We start from the raw sequence: 23364 nt of genomic DNA on the forward strand, positions 1-23364 counted from the left end.
TTCAAATTACAGAGGCACAAGTTTGTTGAGTATTCCTAGGAAATTATATGGGAGGGTATTGATTGAGAGGGTGAAGGCATGTACAGATCATCAGATTGGGGAAGAGCAGTATGGTTTCAGAAGCAGTAGAGGATGTGGGCCAGGTGTTTGCTTTAAAGAATGTGTGTGAGAAATACTTAGAAAAACAGATGGAGTTGTATGTAGCATTTCAGGATTTGGAGAAGGCATATGATAGGTTTGATAGAGATGGTTTGTGAAAGGTCTTAAGAGTATTTGGTGTGGGAGGTAAGTTGCTGGAAGCAGTGAAAAGTTTTTATCATGGATGTAAGGCATGTGTAAGAGCAGGAAGAGAGGAGAGTGACGGGTTCCCAGTGAATGTTGGTCTGCAGTAGGGGTGTGTGATGTCCCCATAGTTGTTTAATTTGTTTATGGAGGTTATGGAGGGAAATGCAAGAGTTTTGGAGAGAGGGGCAAGTATGCAGTCTGTTGGGGATGAGAGGGCCTGGAAAATAAGTCAGTTGTTGTATGCTGACAATACAGCTCTAGTGGCTGATTTGTGTAACTGCAGAGGTTGGAGACCGAGTTTGGATAAGTGTGCGAAAGGAGAAAGTTGAGAGTAAATGTAAATAAGAGCAAGGTTATTAGGTTCTGTAAGGTTGAGGGACTAACTTAAGTTAACTGAGAAGTAAGTTTGAATGGAGAAAAATTGGAGGAAGTGAAGTGTTTTAGATATATGGAAGTGGACTCACCAGCAAATGGAACCAAGAAAGTAGAAGTGAGTCACAGGGTGGGGGAGAGGGCGAAGATTCTGGGAGCAATGAAGAATGTGTGGAAGGAGAGAACATTAGCTCAGAGAGCCAAAATGGGCATGTTAGAAGGAATAGTAGTTCCAACAATGTTATGCAAAGCATGGGCTATAGATAAGGGTGTTCGGAGGAGAGTGGATGTGTTGGAAATGAAATGTTTTAGGACAATATGTTGTGTGAGGTGGTTTGATTGAGTAAGTAATGAAAGCATAAGAGAGATGTGTGGAAATAAAAAGTGTTGAGAAAGCACATACATTCTTCAAAGCAAACACTTGATCCACACATCCTCTACCAATTCTGAAACCACACTGCTCTTCCCTAATCTGATGCTCTGTACATGCCTTGACCCTCTCAACCAATATCATTCCATATAATTTCCCAGGAATACTCAAAAAACTTATGCCTCTGTAATTTAAACACTCACCTTTACCCCCTTTGCCTTTGTACAATGGCACTATGCATGCATTCCGCCAATCGTCAGGCACTTCACCATGATCCATATATATACACTTGAATATCCTTACCAACCAATCAACAACACAGTCACATCCTTTCTTAAAAAATTCCACTGCAGTACCATCCAAACCCGTTGCCTTGCTGGTTTTCATCTTCTGCAAAGCTTTCAATAACTCTTCTCCGTTTACCAAACCATTCTCCCTGACCTGTCTCACTTTGCACACCATCCCGATCAAAACACCCTTTATCTGCCACTCTATCATCAAACGCATTCAATAAACCTTCAAAATACTCACTCCATCTCCTTCTCACTTCATCACTACTTGTTATTACCTTCCCATTTGCCCCCTTCACCAATGTTTCCATTTGTTCTCTTGTCTTACACATGTTATTTACCTCCTTCCAAAACATCTTTTTATTCTCCATAAAATTTAATGATACTCTCTCACCCCTACTCTCATTTGTCCTCTTTTTCATCTCTTGTACCTTTCTCTTCACCTCTAACCACTTTCTTTTATACAACTTCCAGTCATTTGCGCTACCTCCGTGCAAAAATCGTCCAAACGCCTCTCTCTTCTCTTTCACTAACAACCTTACTTCTTCATCCCACCATTCACAACCCTTTCTAATCAGCCCACCTCCCACCTTTCTCATGCCACATGCATCTTTTGCACAAGCTATCATGCTTCCCTAAATACATCCCATTCCTCACCCACTCCCCTCATGTCATTTGCTCTCACCTTTTGCCATTCTACACTGAATCTCTCCTGGTACTTCCTAACTCAAGTCTCCTTTCCAAGCTCACTTACTCTCACCACTCTCTTCTCCCCAACATTTTTCTTTTCTGAAAACCTCTACAACTCTTCACCTTTGCCTTCACAAGATAGTGATCAGACATCCCTCCAGCTGCCTCTCTCAGAACATTTACATCCAAAAGTCTTTCTTTTATATGCCTATCAATTAACACGTAATCCAATAATGCCCTTTGACTATCTCTCCTACTCACATATGTATACTTGTGTATATCTCTCTTTTTAGGCCAGTTATTCCCAATCACCAGTCCTTTTTCAGCACACAAATCCACTAGTTCTCCATCATTTCCAAAACTGAACCCCCATGTACACCAATTATACCCTCAACTGTCACATTACGCACCTTCGCATTCAAATCACACATCACTATAACCCGGTCTCGTGCATCAAAGCTGCTAACACACTCACTCAGCTGCTCCCAAGACACTTGCCTCTCATGATCTTTCTTCTCATGAACAGGTGCAGAGGCACCAATTATCACCCATCTCTCTCCATCCACTTTAATATTACCTACATCAATCTAGAATTTACTTTCTTACACTCTATCACACACTCTCACAACTGCTTCAGAAGAAGTGCTACTCCTTTCTTTGCTCTTGTCCTCTCACTAACTCCTGACTTTATTCCCAAGACATTCCCAAACCACTCTTCCCCTTTACCCTTGAGCTTCATTTCACTCAGAGCCAAAACATCCAGGATCCTTTTCTCAAACATAACACCTACCTCTCCTTTGTATAGCATTAATGGGATGGCCTTGATTACAGCCTCAGCTGCTGTTCAGTCTCAGCTGAAGAAAAAAAAAAAGACTTTCCATACATAATAGTGAATACCCCATGCACACCAGTTATACCCTCAATTGCTGCAGTACTTATCTTATGCATTTAAACCACCCATCAATAATACCTGGTCTTGTGCACCAAAACTGCTTGACATTCACTCAGCTTTTTGTTGTTGTTGTTGTTGAAGGCTCCAGTCATGGGCAAAAGTCCACATCAAGGCCAGGCCTTAATTGAAATAATAGAAAGTATAATGAAAGGATAAAAGAAAAGACAGGGGAAAGTATTTACGAATTTTGGATGAAATGAAAAACCAATTTTATTTAAATGCGCCAGGTCACAGTTATTGGGAAGCACATGAGATGGTAGAAAGTACCAAGGCTTTGACAAATAGAGAAGGAAGCAGGTATCAAAATGGCCCACCCTTGAGATACCAATGGCCACACAATAATCATGTGACGCAGCAGCTTGCCGAGTACTGTGTAGTCTATCTAGTGGTGGGGGCGCACTAGCAGAAGACTTTTGGGTGCAAAAACCAAAGTAATACCTAGGCAAGAGGGATAGTGAACTAACATTGCAGTGTAGGGCTTAGCGTGTCAAGTCTGGAAGGTTGCCTGTGACAGTTTATAAATTGGACTGCTTTGAACTCAACTCTGTCAAGTAAGGATGCAGAGGTAGTACCACCCTAAATGTGAGAGCAGCACTCCACAAAAGGATGAATCAATCCTTTGTATAAACAGACTAACTGTTCAGAGGAAAAGAAGGTAGATATGAAGGAGCAACATGAGGAAGGGAAGTCAAAAGTGGGGAACTTAGAGATGAGACCTTGATATCACATCCTGTCAAAAGCTTTGGATCAGTCAAAGGTGACTGCATATGACTCCCCAAAACCTATCTGGGATCATGACTAGACACTGGTAAGATATGAAAGAATATCACCAGTGGAACTCACCAGTGCTCAGAGAGAAGACTGATTTTCAAGGTGTCTAAGGAAATGGGAGTTGAGGAGGGATTCAAAAACTTTGGAAATAGCAGATATCAAAGCAATAGGATGATAGTTAGATAGGTCAGAACGATCACCCATCTTAAGGATGGGATGTATCAATGCATGCTCCCAAGGAGCAGGAAAAGCTTTGGTTTTTAAACAGAAAAGAAACAAATGGGCAAGCACAGGTGCAAGTTCAGAGGTACACTCTTTCATTACACAGGGAAGGATGCCATCAGGACAATATGCCTTGCTTGTTTCCAGATGAAGAAGTGCTTTTCAGACTGTCCGGAAAGATATTATGGGGAGGGGTATAGGATTAATAAGAGCATCAGGGATGAAAGACTGTTAGAGTTATCCAAGATGGAGTTAGAGGAGAAACAGGAACCAAAGAGAGTTGCTCTGTCTACAGCAGAAACAGCTATAGAAGTCAGAATGGAAAAGTGAAGGAAAGGTAGTGACAGAAGTTGTTAAAGATGCCCTTGGCTAAAGACAAGGAAGGTTATTGCACTTCCTTTGAATAAAGGAGTGCTTTCTGTCACGTATAATGTGCTTGAAGTGATTATGGGCACTGATTAAAGCTGAATGGGAGCCAGAGAAGGAAGAACTTTTCCAAACCTGATATGCCTGATCCCTTGCCTGAATGGTTTCAGAACAGGAATGGTTGAACAATGGACTGGAATAACTTATCCTATGTGTTTGGTGGAGACAGAAGCATCATCACATGAGAGACAGTAATTTACCCAAGGAAAGTTAGAAAAGAAATTGAATAGGTTATTCCTGTCAACTTTGTTAAGGTGCCAATATTTACGCTTGCCTCTCATGATTTTTCTTCTCAAGGCCAGGTGCTTAAGCACCAACAGTCACCCAGCCAGTCATCCACCTTCAGTTTTACCAACATCAATCTAGAATTTACTTCCTTACAATCTATTACACACTCCAACAACTACTGCTGCAAGAGTAGTGATGCTCCTGCTTTATCTATTGTCCTCTCACCAACCCCTGACTTTACTCCCAAGACATTTTCAAACCATACTCCCCATTTACCCTTGAGTTTTGTTTCACTCAGAGCCAGAACATCCACGTTTCTTTCCTCAAACATACAATCTATCTCTCTTCCCTTCTCATCTTGTTTAAATCCTCACACATTCAGACACTCCAGTGTGAGCCTTCAAGAAGGACGAGCACTCCTCGCTTGGCTCCTTCATCTGTTTCATCTTTTAGAAAGTGAAATACAAGAAGAGCAGGGTTTCCAGCCCCCCACTCCTGCCCCCTTTAGTCAACTTCTATGACACACAAGGAATACGGGGGTAGAATTCTTTCTCCCATACCTCAAAAAGTGGATATATTAGATAAATCAGATAAGGGTCTATTGGTCTGAATGAGTCTTTTGGTGTTGTTGACACAATTATATACTGTGTTATCAAAACGCTGTATGAAAAGCTGTCAAAATTCTAAGCTCAGAGTGAATCTAATATGGGCATTGAGGTTGTGCTAGCTGTAGGGTGAATCTCTATAGAAAGAACAAAGAATATTTACAAAATATTTCAAATGTAGGTAAAAGGTAGACCTCTTGGATGGGGAAGCTGAGTTACATGAAAACCTGGTGTTTATAATTTATCTTAATACCCTGCAACAAGATCATGAATCATTAAAGAGCCCATCAAGCACTCATTTCATAATTCATAATCAACACACCCAAAGTAGAAGACAATCCAAACTGTACCTGTCAACGATGGCTAAAGTAATTAGGCATGCTGGAATTTCTATAAGACCACTTAGAGCTGTTGATATATAAACATCTCCCCCTAAGTCACTTGCAGCCATGGTAAGACCATAGTATGTTGCACTGTTGACAAACCTGTTGATAAGAGGATAATATTAGCATTAGAAACCAAACCTGGAAATCTGAGCAATATTCAAGATAAAAAAAAAAAAGTTGGTCTTCCTATGTGGAGGAGAAATGTTGTCTGCTTCTGTAGGGAACATTTCTAACTACTATGACAAAATGGTTAGAAAATTGTAGAAACTTGAGATTTACTACATGAAGAAAGTAGTAGTTCAGGAGGTATAAAATCAAAAACAAAACAAGGCAAATATGTGAGAACATGTGCTTTAGAAAAATTAAAGTGCAGTTGAGGGAATGAGATATACAGTAAGACAAAAAACTGTAGGTTTTGAAGGAAAAAACATTTCTTTAGGTAGAGTCCTGGGTACATTTGCCCAATGGGAGGTTAATGCAAGGTTCCATCAGCCAAAATGAGTTGTATTTATCAGTATTGACCTCCTTTGACAAGTGTAGAACATGATGTCAGCAGATGCTCTTTCACAAGGACTTAATGGCCATACTTTAACCCATCCAGGCCAATGACATTACAGGATTGAGATGAAGAGGTAGGAAGAAGTTAGCTTCCACTATTCATAGGCAGATCACAGTAATCACTGCTTCAGACCTGTAACTGTCCAAGTCCTGAAACATTTACCCAGTGGGAGGTTATTACAAGGTCCGACCAGCCAAAATGAGGTGTATTCATTAGTATTAACCTCCTTTGACCACTGTAAAACATATGTTAGCAGATGCTTTTTCACTAAGACTTAATGGCCATACTCTAACCTGTCCAGGCTAATGACATTATAAGATTGAGGTGAGGAGGTAGGAAGGAGTTAGCTCTCACTATTCATGTGCAGATCATAGTAATCAGTGCCTCAGACCTGTAACTGTCAGAATAAAGAAAAGGCTTTTTGAATAGAAAAGATGGAAAGGAAGAGAAGGGAGAATAAATTTTGCTGAAATGGCACTGCCCATGGTAGAAAATGGTATTTGATCCTTTGTGTTATCAAACTCTGCATGCTTATAATTGTTCCAAAGGAGAAAAGTCTCCTTCGGAGAGTTGTATCATTAGAGTACAATCTCATCAAAGGAGTCCATCCTTTCCCTGCTTATGATTATATTGCAGATTTGAAGCAGCAGGAACCCATGGGTATGTGATCCTGGAATTACATTATATCAATGATAATTGAAAATAATAATATGTTATCCTTCATAACCTCAATTTTTCACCCTCCGAACACTAAAGAAATATCCACATGAAGGAGGGGTTCACAGAAAAACCTGAGGAATAATGCTAAGGAAAAGCTTACCCTTAATGGTGACTTAATTCCATGCTACACCATCGTCTCTAAAAGTGGCATTCCCAAAGCTACACAAAAGGGGTGAACCAGATCCAAACACAGATATCTTTAGTGTTTGCTAACTGCCAGAGACTATTTTTTCTAACCTCATCCAATGGAAGTTTCTCACAAAAAGTCAAGGTAAATGAATCTTTTCCTACATCTTAGATGTAAAAGTAGTCCCAACTTCTTGATTCACCTAAAAATATTCCTTGCCCAAGAAGACGATAAAAGAGCCTGGATAAATTAAGCAATGTTCTAATGAGTTCTCTGAGATAAAGGAATTCTGAGAATTCTGACTGGTCAAACAGAAATATGCTTCAACAGAAATTTTGAAGCACTGAAAAGAAATATGTTTATTCTTATTTTCAACCTACTTAAGCAAGCAATATGGGTTCTGATTAACCTTTACCCACAAAGGATGATCTTCCAGATAAAAAACATTGTATACTTCTCCAATTTCATGGGGGAGGGTGATGAACTAATGAATGGCAGAACAATGAACTAATGAATAGCAGACCCTTGTTACATATGTAATTATATATGATAATGATGGTTTTTTCTAAGAATGATATTTTTCTACAAATGCCGAAACACACTTCATGTTTTTTTTAAAAGGTACATATTACAAAATTATTTTTGTATCTTTCATCATTCAAACTTTTCTTTACCATTTACATCTTTTCTTTCTTTCAAACTGTTTGCCATTTCCCGCATTAGCGAGGTAGCGTTAAGAACAGAGGACTGGGTTTACATAAACATATGATATAATTTACAGAATACATATGAGCAGAAGTGAATCATAGGGTGGGGGAGGGGGCGAAAATCCTGGGAGCCTTAAAGAATGTGTGGAAGTCGAGAACATTATCTCGGAAAGCAAAAATGGCTATGTTTGAAGGAATAGTGGTTCCAACAATGTTGTACGGTTGCGAGGCGTGGGCTATGGATAGAGTTGTGCGCAGGAGGGTGGAAGTGCTGGAAATGAGATGTTTGAGGACAATGTGTGGTGTGAGGTGGTTTGATCGAGTAAGTAATGTAAGGGTAAGAGAGATGTGTGGAAATAAAAGGAGCGTGGTTGAGAGAGCAGAAGAGGGTGTTTTGAAATGGTTTGGGCACATGGAGAGAATGAGTGAGGAAAGATTGACCAAGAGGATATATGTGTCGGAGGTGGAGGGAACGAGGAGAAGTGAAAAAGATTTTGAGTGATCGGGGCCTGAACATGCAGGAGGGTGAAAGGCGGGCAAGGAATAGAGTGAATTGGATCGATGTGGTATACCGGGGTTGACGTGCTGTCAGTGGATTGAATCAGGGCATGTGAAGCGTCTGGGGTAAACCATGGACAGTTGTGTGGGGCCTGGATGTGGAAAGGGAGCTGTGGTTTCGGGCTTTATTGCATGACAGCTAGAGACTGAGTGTGAACGAATGGGGCCTTTGTTGTCTTTTCCTAGCGCTACCTCGCACACATGAGGAGGGAGGGGGATGGTATTCCATGTGTGGCGAGGTGGCGATGGGAATGAATGAAGGCAGACAGTGTGAATTATGTGCATGGGTATATATGTATGTGTCTGTGTGTGTATATATATGTGTACACTGAGATGTATAGGTATGTATATTTGCGTGTGTGGACGTGTATGTATATACATGTGTATGGGGGTGGGTTGGGCCATTTCTTTCGTCTGTTTCCTTGCGCTACCTCGCAAACGCAGGAGACAGCGACAAAGCAAAATAAATAAATAAAAAATATGCTTATTTACATTAAAGATTATAAGAGAAATTGTTTATCATAATTTTTTTTTACAATAGTGATTCTACATGGTGCTTTCAGAAAAGATGATGGTTACACTTATTTTTTAACCATGCAGTGGTGTTTAAGATGCATCATATTTTTTTCAGTTGTGTTCTTAGGTACCTAGTGACATCTAAGGATAGGATGTGAAGTCATACATCAGCTACAAATTTAAAAGATGCCAATGAAAGTTAATTACACAACTCATAGGACTATGTCCTCAGTAATATCATGATGATGGGATGGCTTAATGAAAGAGTTGAGGTTTTAACTGTATATCGTATATTAATGGGAGTGAAGGTTGTGCAAGGGTTTTTTCTGGTTGGATTTTGTGTAGGTTTTCATGTTTAAGGGTGTACTGGGTTTTTGGCCAAGTTTTGAGTAGTTTCATATGTACGTTTTTGCATTCTTTGAGAAAATGGATGTCAGCGAATTGGGTTAGAAGTGCTTCATGTGAGAGATCTGGGCTGGTATAGCAAGTGAGGATTTTCCTCAACATGCACCAGAGTTAGTTTTGTGGGTTTTATGGGTCACTGTGTTGAGGAAGGATGCCAGTTTGCCTTTCGATAATTGGTTAGAGATAGAGTTGTTTAGAGTTTTGATTTGTTCTGTGATTTTGTCTGAGCTGGATTCTCTACTTTATGAAGTTTGCAACTTGCATGGAGAAGTTTGCATTATATATATTTCTAAGTTCTTGTGGTATGTGGTTTTGATTTTCTCAGCTTTTGATACTGATGTACCATGAAATGGCATGATTTAGGGATAGAAAATCCCTATGTGAACTTTTAGAGCTTGGATTCCTTGTGCCAATCTGATTTCCTGTAGTTTAAGTATTTCTGGTGTCTATTTGGGCCATGTAGAGTGTTATCAGAATGAGCAAGTAAGCAGAGAACATTTCACAGACCATGCTCCATGTGATTCTTGTGTGTAATGCTGATGTGAAAAAGATAATGTCTTGTGAGGGTAGCTGTTGGAGGGCTGGGAGTATAGTTGCATAGACTGAGGATGTTGAAAGGATGTGTTGGTTCATGAGAAGTTCACCTTGGGAATCTTAGCTGTGAGTGTTGAGCCAAGAGGGATGGTGGTCACTGAAATTTCCACAGACAGATGTGTATTGTACATAACTGTCTTCCTGCCTGATGAGTCCCTTCCTTCTTCTGTGGGGCCATCATAGTTACTCAGGAAGCCAGTCAATTCCCCTGGGTGGAACCACATTGATTTCTAATTTTTGCCACAATTCCGGCTAATTTATTGTACACTCCTACCCAACCTGTGAGTGGTGGAGCAAGAGAGAATGCAGAGTGTACAAAAGGTCAGGGACTGGGCCTCAGTGATTGAAATGCATTATAGGTTCTATAGTGTGAAAAGTGTTAACATGGAGTGGGTAACACAATGAATGATTTGGCAAATTACATGGAAAATGAAGTTTACAACAGTTGAAAAACAGTTACTGAATTACATATCCAGATAAATAAGACAAGAACTATTTACAATAACCAAATTTATGATACTTTAAGTATCCAAGGTAAAACACTGTTATTGATGAAATGTTTCCTCATATCTTGTAACGTTTGGCAAGCATCATCTCTGAACTCTGATTTTACAACAATCAAGGATGTAATCTCCAAGATGTGAGCATTACTTTGTAGGCAAAGTTTACATTTGGTCTGTTTATTATCAACAGATGGGGCAAACTTCCATGAGTATCTATAGCCAAGCCTAAGTCAGGCAACAACAACATTGAGGTGCATACTAATCCTATTGGTGGATACAGCTGTATGTATATGGATCTTTCTGCATGATTCTATGGTGATAAATGGACCTGCTTGTGTTAATTTCACTACTCCTTAAGTGTAAAAGATTTTGTTCGTGTTCTTTTTGAGTGATGGTTTTTAGGCTACTCATTGGTAGACCCAGGGGGTAATCAACTGGTCAGAGAGTTTAGTGGTGCTGTGTGTATGTCTAAAAGGGGAAAGAGTGAGGCAGCTGAGCAGTTGTGTCCACCATCTTAACTGTGGTAAATGAAATGTGGGCATGAAAAGTCCTGAGACATGCTGAATTGGTGTTGGGAGTGCTGTAGGGATGAATGATGTCCTGAGTGTAAGTGACAAAGAGTAACTCAGAGACATCTGGGTAGTGTTGTTTCAGATAGGTGTATGACTGGTAGTGTGATGTTCAAGACCTAGTTAGGAGGGTGGCTGTTTAGTGCTTGTAGGGTTGTTTTGGAGTGTATTCATTTCATCACTGTTGTTTCCTGGGGATGGGGGAATCTTTGACTATAGGTTACTGAAGTGTTGCTAGATAGCCAATTACTGTTTTGAATGCTCTGTTTTATGTGATTTGCAACTTTATTACATGATATTTGCACTTAATAGGATGGATGACCAAGTAGGTATGGCATAGTTTAGGGGAGTGGATGAACTGTTTCTAGAGGATACTAAAGGATTCCTTATCTAGTCCAATTCTGGACACAAGTTAATGTCCTGTGAGTATTTAGGTTATTTGATGCTTTTATGTTAATATTTGTAGTAAGGGGTGAATGTAATGTATGTTTCACATGAGATGGCTAAAGTAGTTGGAGCTGCAGTCTATGGGGACAAGGGTGAAAAAAATACTTTCCACATATTTAATGCATGTCACAGAAGGCAACTGAAAGGTGCTGGAGAATGGGGATGAAAAATCTTCCCCCCCCTTCAAATTCAGTTTCTAAAAGCTGTAAGAGAAGAAGAAGCCATGTGAGGAGTGCTCCTCCTCCTCAAAGGCTCAAACTGACAATCAGAACAGAAATATGAGAAATATTCAAATAAATTTAATGCAAAGTATCTTAGCTCCCCTAAGGATAGGGGAGAAAGAATACTTCTCACGTATTCCCTGCGTGTCGGAGCGGGGGGCTGGAAACCTTCCCTCTCGTTTTTAATTTTCCAAAAGAAGGAACAGAGAAAGGGGCCTAGTGAGGATATTCCCTGAAAGGCTCAGTCCTCTGTTCTTAACGCTACCTTGCTAATGTAGGAAATCGCGAATAGTATGGAAAAAAAAAATCTTGCTTCCATCCTTCCTTGATATTCTTCCAGTTCTTAATAAAGTCCTCCATTATTTTAGTTGATCTGATATGAATACAAGCTGAATGAGCTTGGATGTGACCAAGATAAGAAGGGAGAAGCGGGTAAAATGTTTGAGGAGACGAAGCTGAATTTTTTAGCTTTGAGTATGTCTCAGCTTAAGAGGAAAGAGGAAAGAATGGTTTAGGAATGTCTTGGGGTTAAAGTCAGAGGAAGAGCTAAGGAAGGAGTTGTAGTTGTGAGAGTGTAAGGAAGTGAGACCCAAACTAATGTGAGTAAATATTTTAGTAGATTATGAGCAGTGGATGATAATTATAAGTGCTTGTGCAATTGGTAACTTTGTCCAATGGTTTTATTAAGTCAAGAAAACCAGTGTGCATTCTTTTTTCCTAAACTTAACTTTCACATATGTCATTGTAATGAGCTAATATTGAGCTTTGTTTTCTCCGGGTACAATCATACGATAGACTTCATGATTAGATGGTTTCACGTATGTCCTTTAATCACTCTCAAAAACGTTATTTACATACTAAGTAAAGGTAACTTGTCTGTATTGTTTGAGTATTAGCTTGGATCCTCCTTGGTGTATTGGGGTTACATAAGCCAATATGTGAATGAAAACAAATATGCAATAATCAAGACTGTGCTTTAATGACAACATCACTGGTTTCACTTTTGCTATTTTTGTCTTTCTGAATATGGCTGGAATTCCATCTGGTCTGGAGCCAAAGTTTCTCAGAACTGATTAACCTCTCTGCTTACATCAACTTTTTTTTTTTTTTACTTGATCGCCATTTCCCATGTCAGAGATAGCACCTGGAACAGACAAAGAAGGGTCACATCCACTCACATCCATTCTCTTCCTGTCATTTGTAATGAACTAAAACCATTCCAGTTCACTCTATCCCATGCATGCCTTTCACCCTGTAGCATATTCTGGCCCCATCTGCTCAAAATTTTTTTTATTCCATCCTTCCATCTCCTGTTCCCTCCACTTCTGATACATATATCCTCTTCATCAACCTTTCCTCACTCATTCTCTCCATATATCCAATGCATTGCAACACACCTTTTTCAGCTCTCTCAACTCTTACTCTTTCATTATCTATTCGATCAAACCTCTTCACAACACATACTGTCCTCAAACATTTCATCCAACACATCCACCCTCTACCACACAGCCTTATTTACAGCCCATGCTCACATCCATATAATATTATTGGGACTAGTAGTACTTCAAAATACCCATTTTTGCCCTCCAAGATAACATTTTGTCTTTCCACACATTCTTCAGTGCTCCCAGAACCTTCACCCCCTTTCCCACCCTATGACTCATCTACGCTTCCATGGTTCCATTCACTGCTATGTCCACTCCCAAGTATCTAAAACACTTCAATTTTTTCAAGCTTTCTCCATTCAAACGTACACCCAAACTAACCTGACCCTCAACCGTGCTAAACCTCATAACCTTGCTTTTATTCACATTTACTCTCAACTTCCTCCTTTCACATACACTTTCAAACTCAGTCATCAGCTTTTGTAGTTTCCCATTCAAATCCACCACCATCAACAAACAACAAATGGCTCACTTCCCAGGCTCTCTCATCTCTCACAGTCTGCATATTTGCTCCCCTCTCCATGACTCGTGCATTTACCCCTTTCACCAACCCACCCATGAACAAACTGAACAACCATGGTGACATCACTTACCCCAGTTGCAGACCACCCTTCACTTAGAACAATTCACTCCTCTTTCTTCTTACTTGTACACATGCCTTACACCCTTGATAAAAACTTCTCTTCCTCTAGCAGCTTTCCTCCCACACCATATATTCTTAAGACACATATAAATCCATCTACTTCTGTCTGCATTTCTCACACACATTCCTCAAAGCATGATCCACACATCCTCTACCACTTCTGAAACCACACTGCTCCTCCCCATTCTAATGTTCTGTACATGCTTTCATCCTCTTGATCAATATAGTGTCATACGACATACTAGGTATACTCAAAAAACTTATACCTGTTTGAACATTCACCTTTATTCCCCTTGCCTTTATACAACAGCACCAAATATGCATTCCATCAATCCTCAAGCACATCAACATGATCCATAAAAAGACTGAAAATCCTTATCAACTAATTTCAAGATCTTTTCTTTATTTATTTATTATACTTTGTCACTGTCTCCTGCATTAGCAAGGCAGCACAAGGAAACATTTGAAAGAATAGCCCAACATACACATGTATATACATAAATGCCCACACATGCACATATACATACCTATACATTTCAAAGTATACATACATATACATACACAGACATATACATATATACACATGTACATATTCATACCTGCTGCCTTCATCCATTCCTGTCGCCACCCCGCCACACATGAAATGGCACCCCCCTCTCCCTGCGCATGCGTGGGACATAGTGCTAGGAAAAACAACAAAGGCCATATTCGTTCACACTCGGTCTCTAGCTGTCATATATAATGCACAGAAACCACAGCTCCCTTTCCACATCCAGGCCCCACAAAACTTTCCATGGTGTACCCCAGATGCTTCACATGCCCTAGTTCAATCCATTGACAGCACATCTACCCGGTGTACCACATCGTTCCAGTTCACTATATTCCTTGCACACCTTTCACCCTCCTGCATGCTCAGGCCCCGATAGCTCAAAATCTTTTTCACTCCATCCTTCCACCTCCAATTTGGTCTCCCACTTCTCGTTCCCTCTACCTCTGACACATATATCCTCTTTGTCAATCTTTCCTCACTTATTCTCTCCATGTGACCAAACCATTTCAAAACACCATCTTCTGCTCTCTCAACCACACTCTTTTTACTACCACATATCTTTCTTACCCTTTCATTACTTACTTAATCAAACCACCTCACACCACATATTGTCCTCAAACATCTCATTTCCAACACCTCCACCCTCCTCCGCACAACTCTATCTATGGCCCACGCCTCGCAACCGTACAACATTGTTGGAACCACTATTCCTTCAAACATACCCAGTTTTGCTTTCCAAAATAATGTACTCACCTTCCACACATTTTTCAACGCTCCCAGAACTTTCGCCCCATCCCCCACCCTGTGACTCACTTCCACTTCCATGGTTCCATCAGCTGCCAAATCCACTCCCAGATATCTAAAACACTTGACTTCCTCCAATTTTTCTCCATTCAAACTTACCTCTCAATTGACTTGTCCCTTAACCTGACTTTACCTAATAACCTTGCTCTTATTCACATTTACTCTTAACTTTCTTCTTTCACACACTTTACCAAACTCAGTCACCAGCTTCTGCAATTTCTAACCCAAATCAGCCACCAGACCTGTATCATCAGCAAACAACAAATGACTCACTTCCCAAGCCCTCTCATTCACAATAGACAATGTACTTGCCCCTCTCTCCAAAACTCTTGCATTCACTTCCCTAACAACCCCATCCATAAACAAATTAAACAACCGTGGAGACATCACGCACCCCTGCCACAAATCGACATTCACTGAGAACCAATCACTTTCCTCTCTTCCTACTCGTACACATGCCTTACATCCTCGATAAAAACTTTTCACAACATCTAGCAACTTTCCTCCCACACCATATGTTCTTACTACCTTCCACATAGCATCTCTATCAACTCTATCATATGCCTTCTCCGGATCCATAAATGCTACATACAAATCCATTTGCTTTTCTAAGTGTGTCTCACATACTTTCTTCAAAGCAAACTCCTGATCCACACATCCTCTACCACTTCTGAAACCACACTGCGCTTCCCCAATCTGATGCTCTGTCCATGCTTTAACCCTCTCAATCAATGCCCTCCCATAAAATTTCCCAGGAATGCTCCACAAACTTATACCTCTGTAATTTGAGCACTCACTCTTATCCCCCTTGCCTTTGTACAATGGCACTATGCATGCATTCCGCCAATTCTCAGGCATCTCACCATGAGTCATACATACATTAAATATCCTCACCAAACAGTCAACAACACAGTCACCCCCTTTTTTAATAAATTCCACTGCAATACCATCCAAACCCGCTGCCTTGCTGGCTTTCATCTTCTGCAAAGCTTTTACTACCTCATCTCTGTTTACCAAATCATTCTCCCTAACCATCTCACTTCGCACACCACCTCGACCAAAACACCCTATATCTGCCACTCCATCATTGAACACATTCAACAAACCTTCAAAATACTCAATCCATCTCCTCACATCACCACTAACTGTTATTACCTTCCCATTAGCCCCCTTCACCAATGTTCCCATTTGTTCTCTTGTCTTATGCACTGTATTTACCTCCTTCCAAAACATCTTTTTATTCTCCCTAAAATTTAATGATACTCTCTCACCTCAACTCTCATTTGCCCTCTTTTTCACCTCTTGCACCTTTCTCTTAACCTCCTACCTCTTTCTTTTCTACATCTCCCAGTCATTTGCACTATCTCCCTGCAAAACTCGTCCAAATTCCTCTTTCTTCTCTTTCACTAATAATCTTACTTCTTCACCCCACCACTTACTACCCTTTCTAATCTGCACACCTCTCACGCTTCTCATGCCACAAGCATCTTGTGCGCAAGCCATCACTGCTTCCTTAAATACATCCCATTCCTCCCCCACTCCCCTTATGTCCTTTGCTCTCATCTTTTTCCATTCTGCAGTCAGTCTCTCCTTGTACTTCCTCACACAAGTCTCCTTCTCAAGCTCACTTACTTTCACCACTCTCTTCACCCCAACATTTTTTCTTCTTTTCTGAAAACCTCTACAAATTTTCACCTTTGCCTCTGCAAGATAATGATCAGACATCCCTCCAGTTGCACCTCCCAGCATATCAACATCCAAAAGTCTCTTTTTCACGTGCCTATCAATTAACACATAATCCAATAACGCTCTCTGGCCGTTTCTCCTATTTACATACGTATACGTATATATATCTTTTTAAACCAGGTATTCCCAATCACCAGTCCTTTTTCAGCACACAAATCTACAAGCTCTTCACCATTTCCAACACTGAACACCCCATGTACACCAATTATTCCTTCAACTGCCACATTACTCACCTTTGCATTCAAATCACCCATCACTATAACCCAGTCTCGTGCATCCAAAAAACTAACACATTTACTCAGCTGCTCCCAAAACACTTGCCTCTCATGCCCTGGTTCATAGGTACCAGTAATCACCCATCTCTCTCCATCCACTTTCACTTTTACCCATATCAATCTAGAGTTTACTTTCTTACACTCTATCACACACTCCCACCACTCTTGTTTCAGGAGTAGTGCTACTCCTTCCCTTGCTCTTGTCCTCTCACTAACCCCTGACTTTACTCCCAGAACATTCCCAAACCACTCTTCCCCTTTACACTAGAGCTTTGTTTCACTCAGAGCTAGAACATCCGTGTTCCTTTCCTCAAGCATACTACCTATCTCTCCTTTTTTCTCATCTTAGTTACATCCACACACATTCAGACACCCCAATCTGAGCCTTTGAGGAGGATGAGCACTCCCCGCATGACTCCTTCTTCTGTTTCCAGTTTTAGAAAGTTAAAATACAAGGAGGGGAGGGTTTCTAGCCCCCTGCTCCCATCCCCTTTAGTCGCCTTCTACAACACGTGAGGAATGCATGGGAAGTATTCTTTCTCCCCTATCCCCAGGGATAATTTTTTTTTTTAATTTGCTTTGTCACTGTCTCCCGCGTTAATGAGGTAGCGCAAGGAAACAGACGAAAGAATGGCCCAACCCACCCACATACACATGTATATACATACACATCCACACACAGCACATATACATATCTATACATCTCAATGTGTATATATATATATATATATATATATATATATATTATCCCTGGGGATAGGGGAGAAAGAATACTTCCCACGTATTCCCTGCGTGTCGTAGAAGGCGACTAAAAGGGAAGGGAGCGGGGGGCTGGAAATCCTCCCCTCTTGTTTTTTTTTTAATTTTCCAAAAGAGGGAACAGAGAAGGGGGCCAGGTGAGGATATTCCCTCAAAGGCCCAGTCCTCTGTTCTTAACGCTACCTCGCTATCGCGGGAAATGGTGAATAGTATGAATATATATATATATATATATATATATATATATATATATTTTTTTTTTTTTGCCGCTGTCTCCCGCATTTGCGAGGTAGCGCAAAGAAACAGACGAAAGAAATGGCCCAACCCACCCCCATACACATATATATACATACGTCCACACACGCTAATATACATACCTACACAGCTTTCCATGGTTTACCCCAGACGCTTCACATGCCCCGATTCAATCCACTGACAGCACGTCAACCCCGGTATACCACATCGCTCCAATTCACTCTATTCCTTGCCCTCCTTTCACCCTCCTGCATGTTCAGGCCCCGATCACACAAAATCTTTTTCACTCCATCTTTCCACCTCCAATTTGGTCTCCCTCTTCTCCTTGTTCCCTCCACCTCCGACACATATATCCTCTTCGTCAATCTTTCCTCACTCATTCTCTCCATGTGCCCAAACCATTTCAAAACACCCTCTTCTGCTCTCTCAACCACGCTCTTTTTATTTCCACACATCTCTCTTACCCTTACGTTACTTACTCGATCAAACCACCTCACACCACACATTGTCCTCAAACATCTCATTTCCAGCACATCCATCCTCCTGCGCACAACTCTATCCATAACCCACGCCTCGCAACCATACAACATTGTTGGAACCACTATTCCTTCAAACATACCCATTTTTGCTTTCCGAGATAATGTTCTCGACTTCCACACATTCTTCAAGGCCCCCAGAATTTTCGCCCCCTCCCCCACCCTATGATCCACTTCCGCTTCCATGGTTCCATCCGCTGCCAGATCCACTCCCAGATATCTAAAACACTTCACTTCCTCCAGTTTTTCTCCATTCAAACTCACCTCCCAGTTGACTTGACCCTCAACCCTACTGTACCTAATAACCTTGCTCTTATTCACATTTACTCTTAACTTTCTTCTTTCACACACTTTACCAAACTCAGTCACCAGCTTCTGCAGTTTCTCACATGAATCAGCCACCAGCGCTGTATCATCAGCGAACAACAACTGACTCACTTCCCAAGCTCTCTCATCCCCAACAGACTTCATACTTGCCCCTCTTTCCAAAACTCTTGCATTCACCTCCCTAACAACCCCATCCATAAACAAATTAAACAACCATGGAGACATCACACACCCCTGCCGCAAACCTACATTCACTGAGAACCAATCACTTTCCTCTCTTCCTACACGTACACATGCCTTACATCCTCGATAAAAACTTTTCACTGCTTCTAACAACTTGCCTCCCACACCATATATTCTTAATACCTTCCACAGAGCATCTCTATCAACTCTATCATATGCCTTCTCCAGATCCGTAAATGCTACATACAAATCCATTTGCTTTTCTAAGTATTTCTCACATACATTCTTCAAAGCAAACACCTGATCCACACATCCTCTACCACTTGTGAAACCACACTGCTCTTCCCCAATCTGATGCTCTGTACATACCTTCACCCTCTCAATCAATACCCTCCCATATAATTTACCGGGAATACTCAACAAACTTATACCTCTGTAATTTGACCACTCACTCTTATCCCCTTTGCCTTTGTACAATGGCGCTATGCACGCATTCCGCCAATCCTCAGGCACCTCACCGTGAGTCATACATACATTAAATAACCTTACCAACCAGTCAACAATACAGTCACCCCCTTTTTTGATAAATTCCACTGCAATACCATCCAAACCTGCTGCCTTGCCGGCTTTCATCTTCCGCAAAGCTTTTACTACCTCTTCTCTGTTTACCAAATCATTTTCCCAAACCCTCTCACTTTGCACACCACCTCGACCAAAACACCCTATATCTGCCACTCTATCATCAAACACATTCAACAAACCTTCAAAATACTCACTCCATCTCCTTCTCACATCACCACTACTTGTTATCACCTCCCCATTTGCGCCCTTCACTGAAGTTCCCATTTGCTCCCTTGTCTTACGCACTTTATTTACCTCCTTCCAGAACATCTTTTTATTCTCCCTAAAATTATATATATATATATATATATATATATATATATATATATATATATATATATATTGGCGATGAAATGTTTTCTGCGAAAACATTTCATCGCCGTGACGGGAACTGTGTCCTTCAGCATGGCAAGGAAATTGCCCATCGCTGACCAACACTTCCACTGGACCTCTATCATCACCTCATTAAGATCATCGTGTGTCAAGACATCATATAAAGCGCCTCTTCGCAAACGGAACTACCTTGGCCCACCAGTGATGCTACTACGTTTGTAAATCGGAAACCATTGCAACACAAACCCCGCCAGGTGGTAGAGTTTCCCGCAGTGTATCGAGACAGACTTCCCCAGAACTTTTTTTTAAAGGGGAAGTAAATGTTTATAGTTGTGTTACTGGAGTGATAGTTTTCATACATGGTGTTTTGACAAGAAAATAGTGAAACTGGAGAAAAATGTAGCTTAGACATTGAAGCTTATTGATACAGTGGTTAAATTGATGAGAACTGCTATTGACGTTTGTGTAAATAAATTATACATTTCCTTTTTCCATAGCCAGAGGTTGAACCATTATGTGACATTCATTTTTTCATTCATTTCAGGCTAGAAGTTTCAGTTTTCTAAATTGTTTCTTACATTTTTTCATATGTATATATGTGTATGTGTGTGTGTGTGTATATGTGCGTATGTATGTGTATGTGTGTGTATGTGTATATGTATATATATATATGTATATTATCCCTGGGGATAGGGGTGAAAGAATACTTCCCACGTATTCCTCGCGTGTCGTAGAAAGCGACTAGAGGGGACGGGAGCGGGGGCCAGAAATTCTCCCATCCTTGTATTAACTTTCTAAAATGGGAAACAGAAGAAGGAGTCACGCGGGGAGTGCTCATCCTCCTCGAAGGCTCAGAGTGGGGTGCCTAAATGTGTGTGGATGTAACCAAGATGTGAAAAAAGGAGAGATAGGTAGTATGTTTGAGGAAAGGAACCTGGATGTTTTGGCTCTGAGTGAAACAAAGCTCAAGGGTAAAGGGGAAGAGTGGTTTGGGAATGTCTGGGGAGTAAAGTCAGGGGTTAGTGAGAGGACAAGAGCAAGGGAAGGAGAAGCAATACTCCTGAAACAGGAGTTGTGGGAGTATGTGATAGAATGTAAGAAAGTAAATTCTCGATTAATATGGGTAAAACTGAAAGTTGATGGAGAGAGGTGGGTGATTATTGGTGCATATGCACCTGGGCATGAGAAGAAAGATCATGAGAGGCAAGTGTTTTGGGAGCAGCTGAATGAGTGTGTTAGTGGTTTTGATGCACGAGACCGGGTTATAGTGATGGGTGATTTGAATGCAAAGGTGAGTAATGTGGCAGTTGAGGGAATAATTGGTATACATGGGGTGTTCAGTGTTGTAAATGGAAATGGTGAAGAGCTTGTAGATTTATGTGCTGAAAAAGGACTGATGATTGGGAATACCTGGTTTAAAAAGCGAGATATACATAAGTATACTTATGTAAGTAGGAGAGATGGCCAGAGAGCATTATTGGATTACATGTTAATTGACAGGCGTGCGAAAGAGAGAATTTTGGATGTTAATGTGCTGAGAGGTGCAACTGGAGGGATGTCTGATCATTATCTTGTGGAGGCTAAGGTGAAGATTTGTATGGGTTTTCAGAAAAGAAGAGTGAATGCTGGGGTGAAGAGAGTGGTGAGAGTAAGTGAGCTTGGGAAGGAGACCTGTCTGAGGAAGTACCAGGAGAGACTGAGTAACGAATGGAAAAAGGTGAGAACAATGGAAGTAAGGGGAGTGGGGGAGGAATGGGATGTATTTAGGGAATCAGTGATGGATTGCACAAAAGATGCTTGTGGTATGAGAAGAGTGGGAAGTGGGTTGATTAGAAAGGGTAGTGAGTGGTGGGATGAAGAAGTAAGAGTATTAGTGAAAGAGAAGAGAGAGGCATTTGGACGATTTTTGCAGGGCAAAAATGCAATTGAGTGGGAGATGTATAAAAGAAAGAGACAGGAGGTCAAGAGAAAGGTGCAAGAGGTGAAAAAAAGGGCAAATGAGAGTTGGGGTGAGAGAGTATCATTAAATTTTAGGGAGAATAAAAAGATGTTCTGTAAGGAGGTAAATAAAGTGCGTAAGACAAGGGAGCAAATGGGAACTTCAGTGAAGGGCGCAAATGGGGAGGTGATAACAAGTAGTGGTGATGTGAGAAGGAGATGGAGTGAGTATTTTGAAGGTTTGTTGAATGTGTTTGATGATAGAGTGGCAGATATAGGGTGTTTTGGTCGAGGTGGTGTGCAAAGTGAGAGGGTTAGGGAAAATGATTTGGTAAACAGAGAAGAGGTAGTGAAAGCTTTGCGGAAGATGAAAGCCGGCAAGGCAGCAGGTTTGGATGGTATTGCAGTGGAATTTATTAAAAAAGGGGGTGACTGTATTGTTGACTGGTTGGTAAGGTTATTTAATGTATGTATGACTCATGGTGAGGTGCCTGAGGATTGGCGGAATGCGTGCATAGTGCCATTGTACAAAGGCAAAGGGGATAAGAGTGAGTGCTCAAATTACAGAGGTATAAGTTTGTTGAGTATTCCTGGTAAATTATATGGGAGGGTATTGATTGAGAGGGTGAAGGCATGTACAGAGCATCAGATTGGGGAAGAGCAGTGTGGTTTCAGAAGTGGTAGAGGATGTGTGGATCAGGTGTTTGCTTTGAAGAATGTATGTGAGAAATACTTAGAAAAGCAAATGGATTTGTATGTAGCATTTATGGATCTGGAGAAGGCATATGATAGAGTTGATAGAGATGCTCTGTGGAAGGTATTAAGAATATATGGTGTGGGAGGAAAGTTGTTAGAAGCAGTGAAAAGTTTTTATCGAGGATGTAAGGCATGTGTACGTGTAGGAAGAGAGGAAAGTGATTGGTTCTCAGTGAATGTAGGTTTGCGGCAGGGGTGTGTGATGTCTCCATGGTTGTTTAATTTGTTTATGGATGGGGTTGTTAGGGAGGTAAATGCAAGAGTTTTGGAAAAGGGGCAAGTATGAAGTCTGTTGGGGATGAGAGAGCTTGGGAAGTGAGTCAGTTGTTGTTCGCTGATGATACAGCGCTGGTGGCTGATTCATGTGAGAAACTGCAGAAGCTGGTGACTGAGTTTGGTAAAGTGTGTGGAAGAAGAAAGTTAAGAGTAAATGTGAATAAGAGCAAGGTTATTAGGTACAGTAGGGTTGAGGGTCAAGTCAATTGGGAGGTGAGTTTGAATGGAGAAAAACTGGAGGAAGTGAAGTGTTTTAGATATCTGGGAGTGGATCTGGCAGCGGATGGAACCATGGAAGCGGAAGTGGATCATAGGGTGGGGGAGGGGGCGAAAATTCTGGGGGCCTTGAAGAATGTGTGGAAGTCGAGAACATTATCTCGGAAAGCAAAAATGG

General features: G+C 41.0%; 1 protein-coding gene across 16 annotated transcripts in view; it reads right to left on the reverse strand.

Annotated features, from left to right (window-relative positions):
• LOC139753355 (solute carrier family 22 member 15-like) overlaps window positions 1–23364 on the reverse strand; it is a 269065-nt gene that overhangs the window by 66699 nt on the left and 179002 nt on the right. For all 16 annotated transcript variants that reach the window (XM_071669725.1, XM_071669728.1, XM_071669714.1 and 13 more), the window contains one exon: window positions 5562–5696. In XM_071669725.1, coding sequence (XP_071525826.1) covers window positions 5562–5696 — 135 coding nt within the window. The remainder of the gene's footprint in view (window positions 1–5561; window positions 5697–23364) is intronic.

This window comes from Panulirus ornatus, chromosome 14 (genome assembly GCF_036320965.1).
Source record: "Panulirus ornatus isolate Po-2019 chromosome 14, ASM3632096v1, whole genome shotgun sequence".
NCBI lineage: Eukaryota > Metazoa > Arthropoda > Malacostraca > Decapoda > Palinuridae > Panulirus > Panulirus ornatus.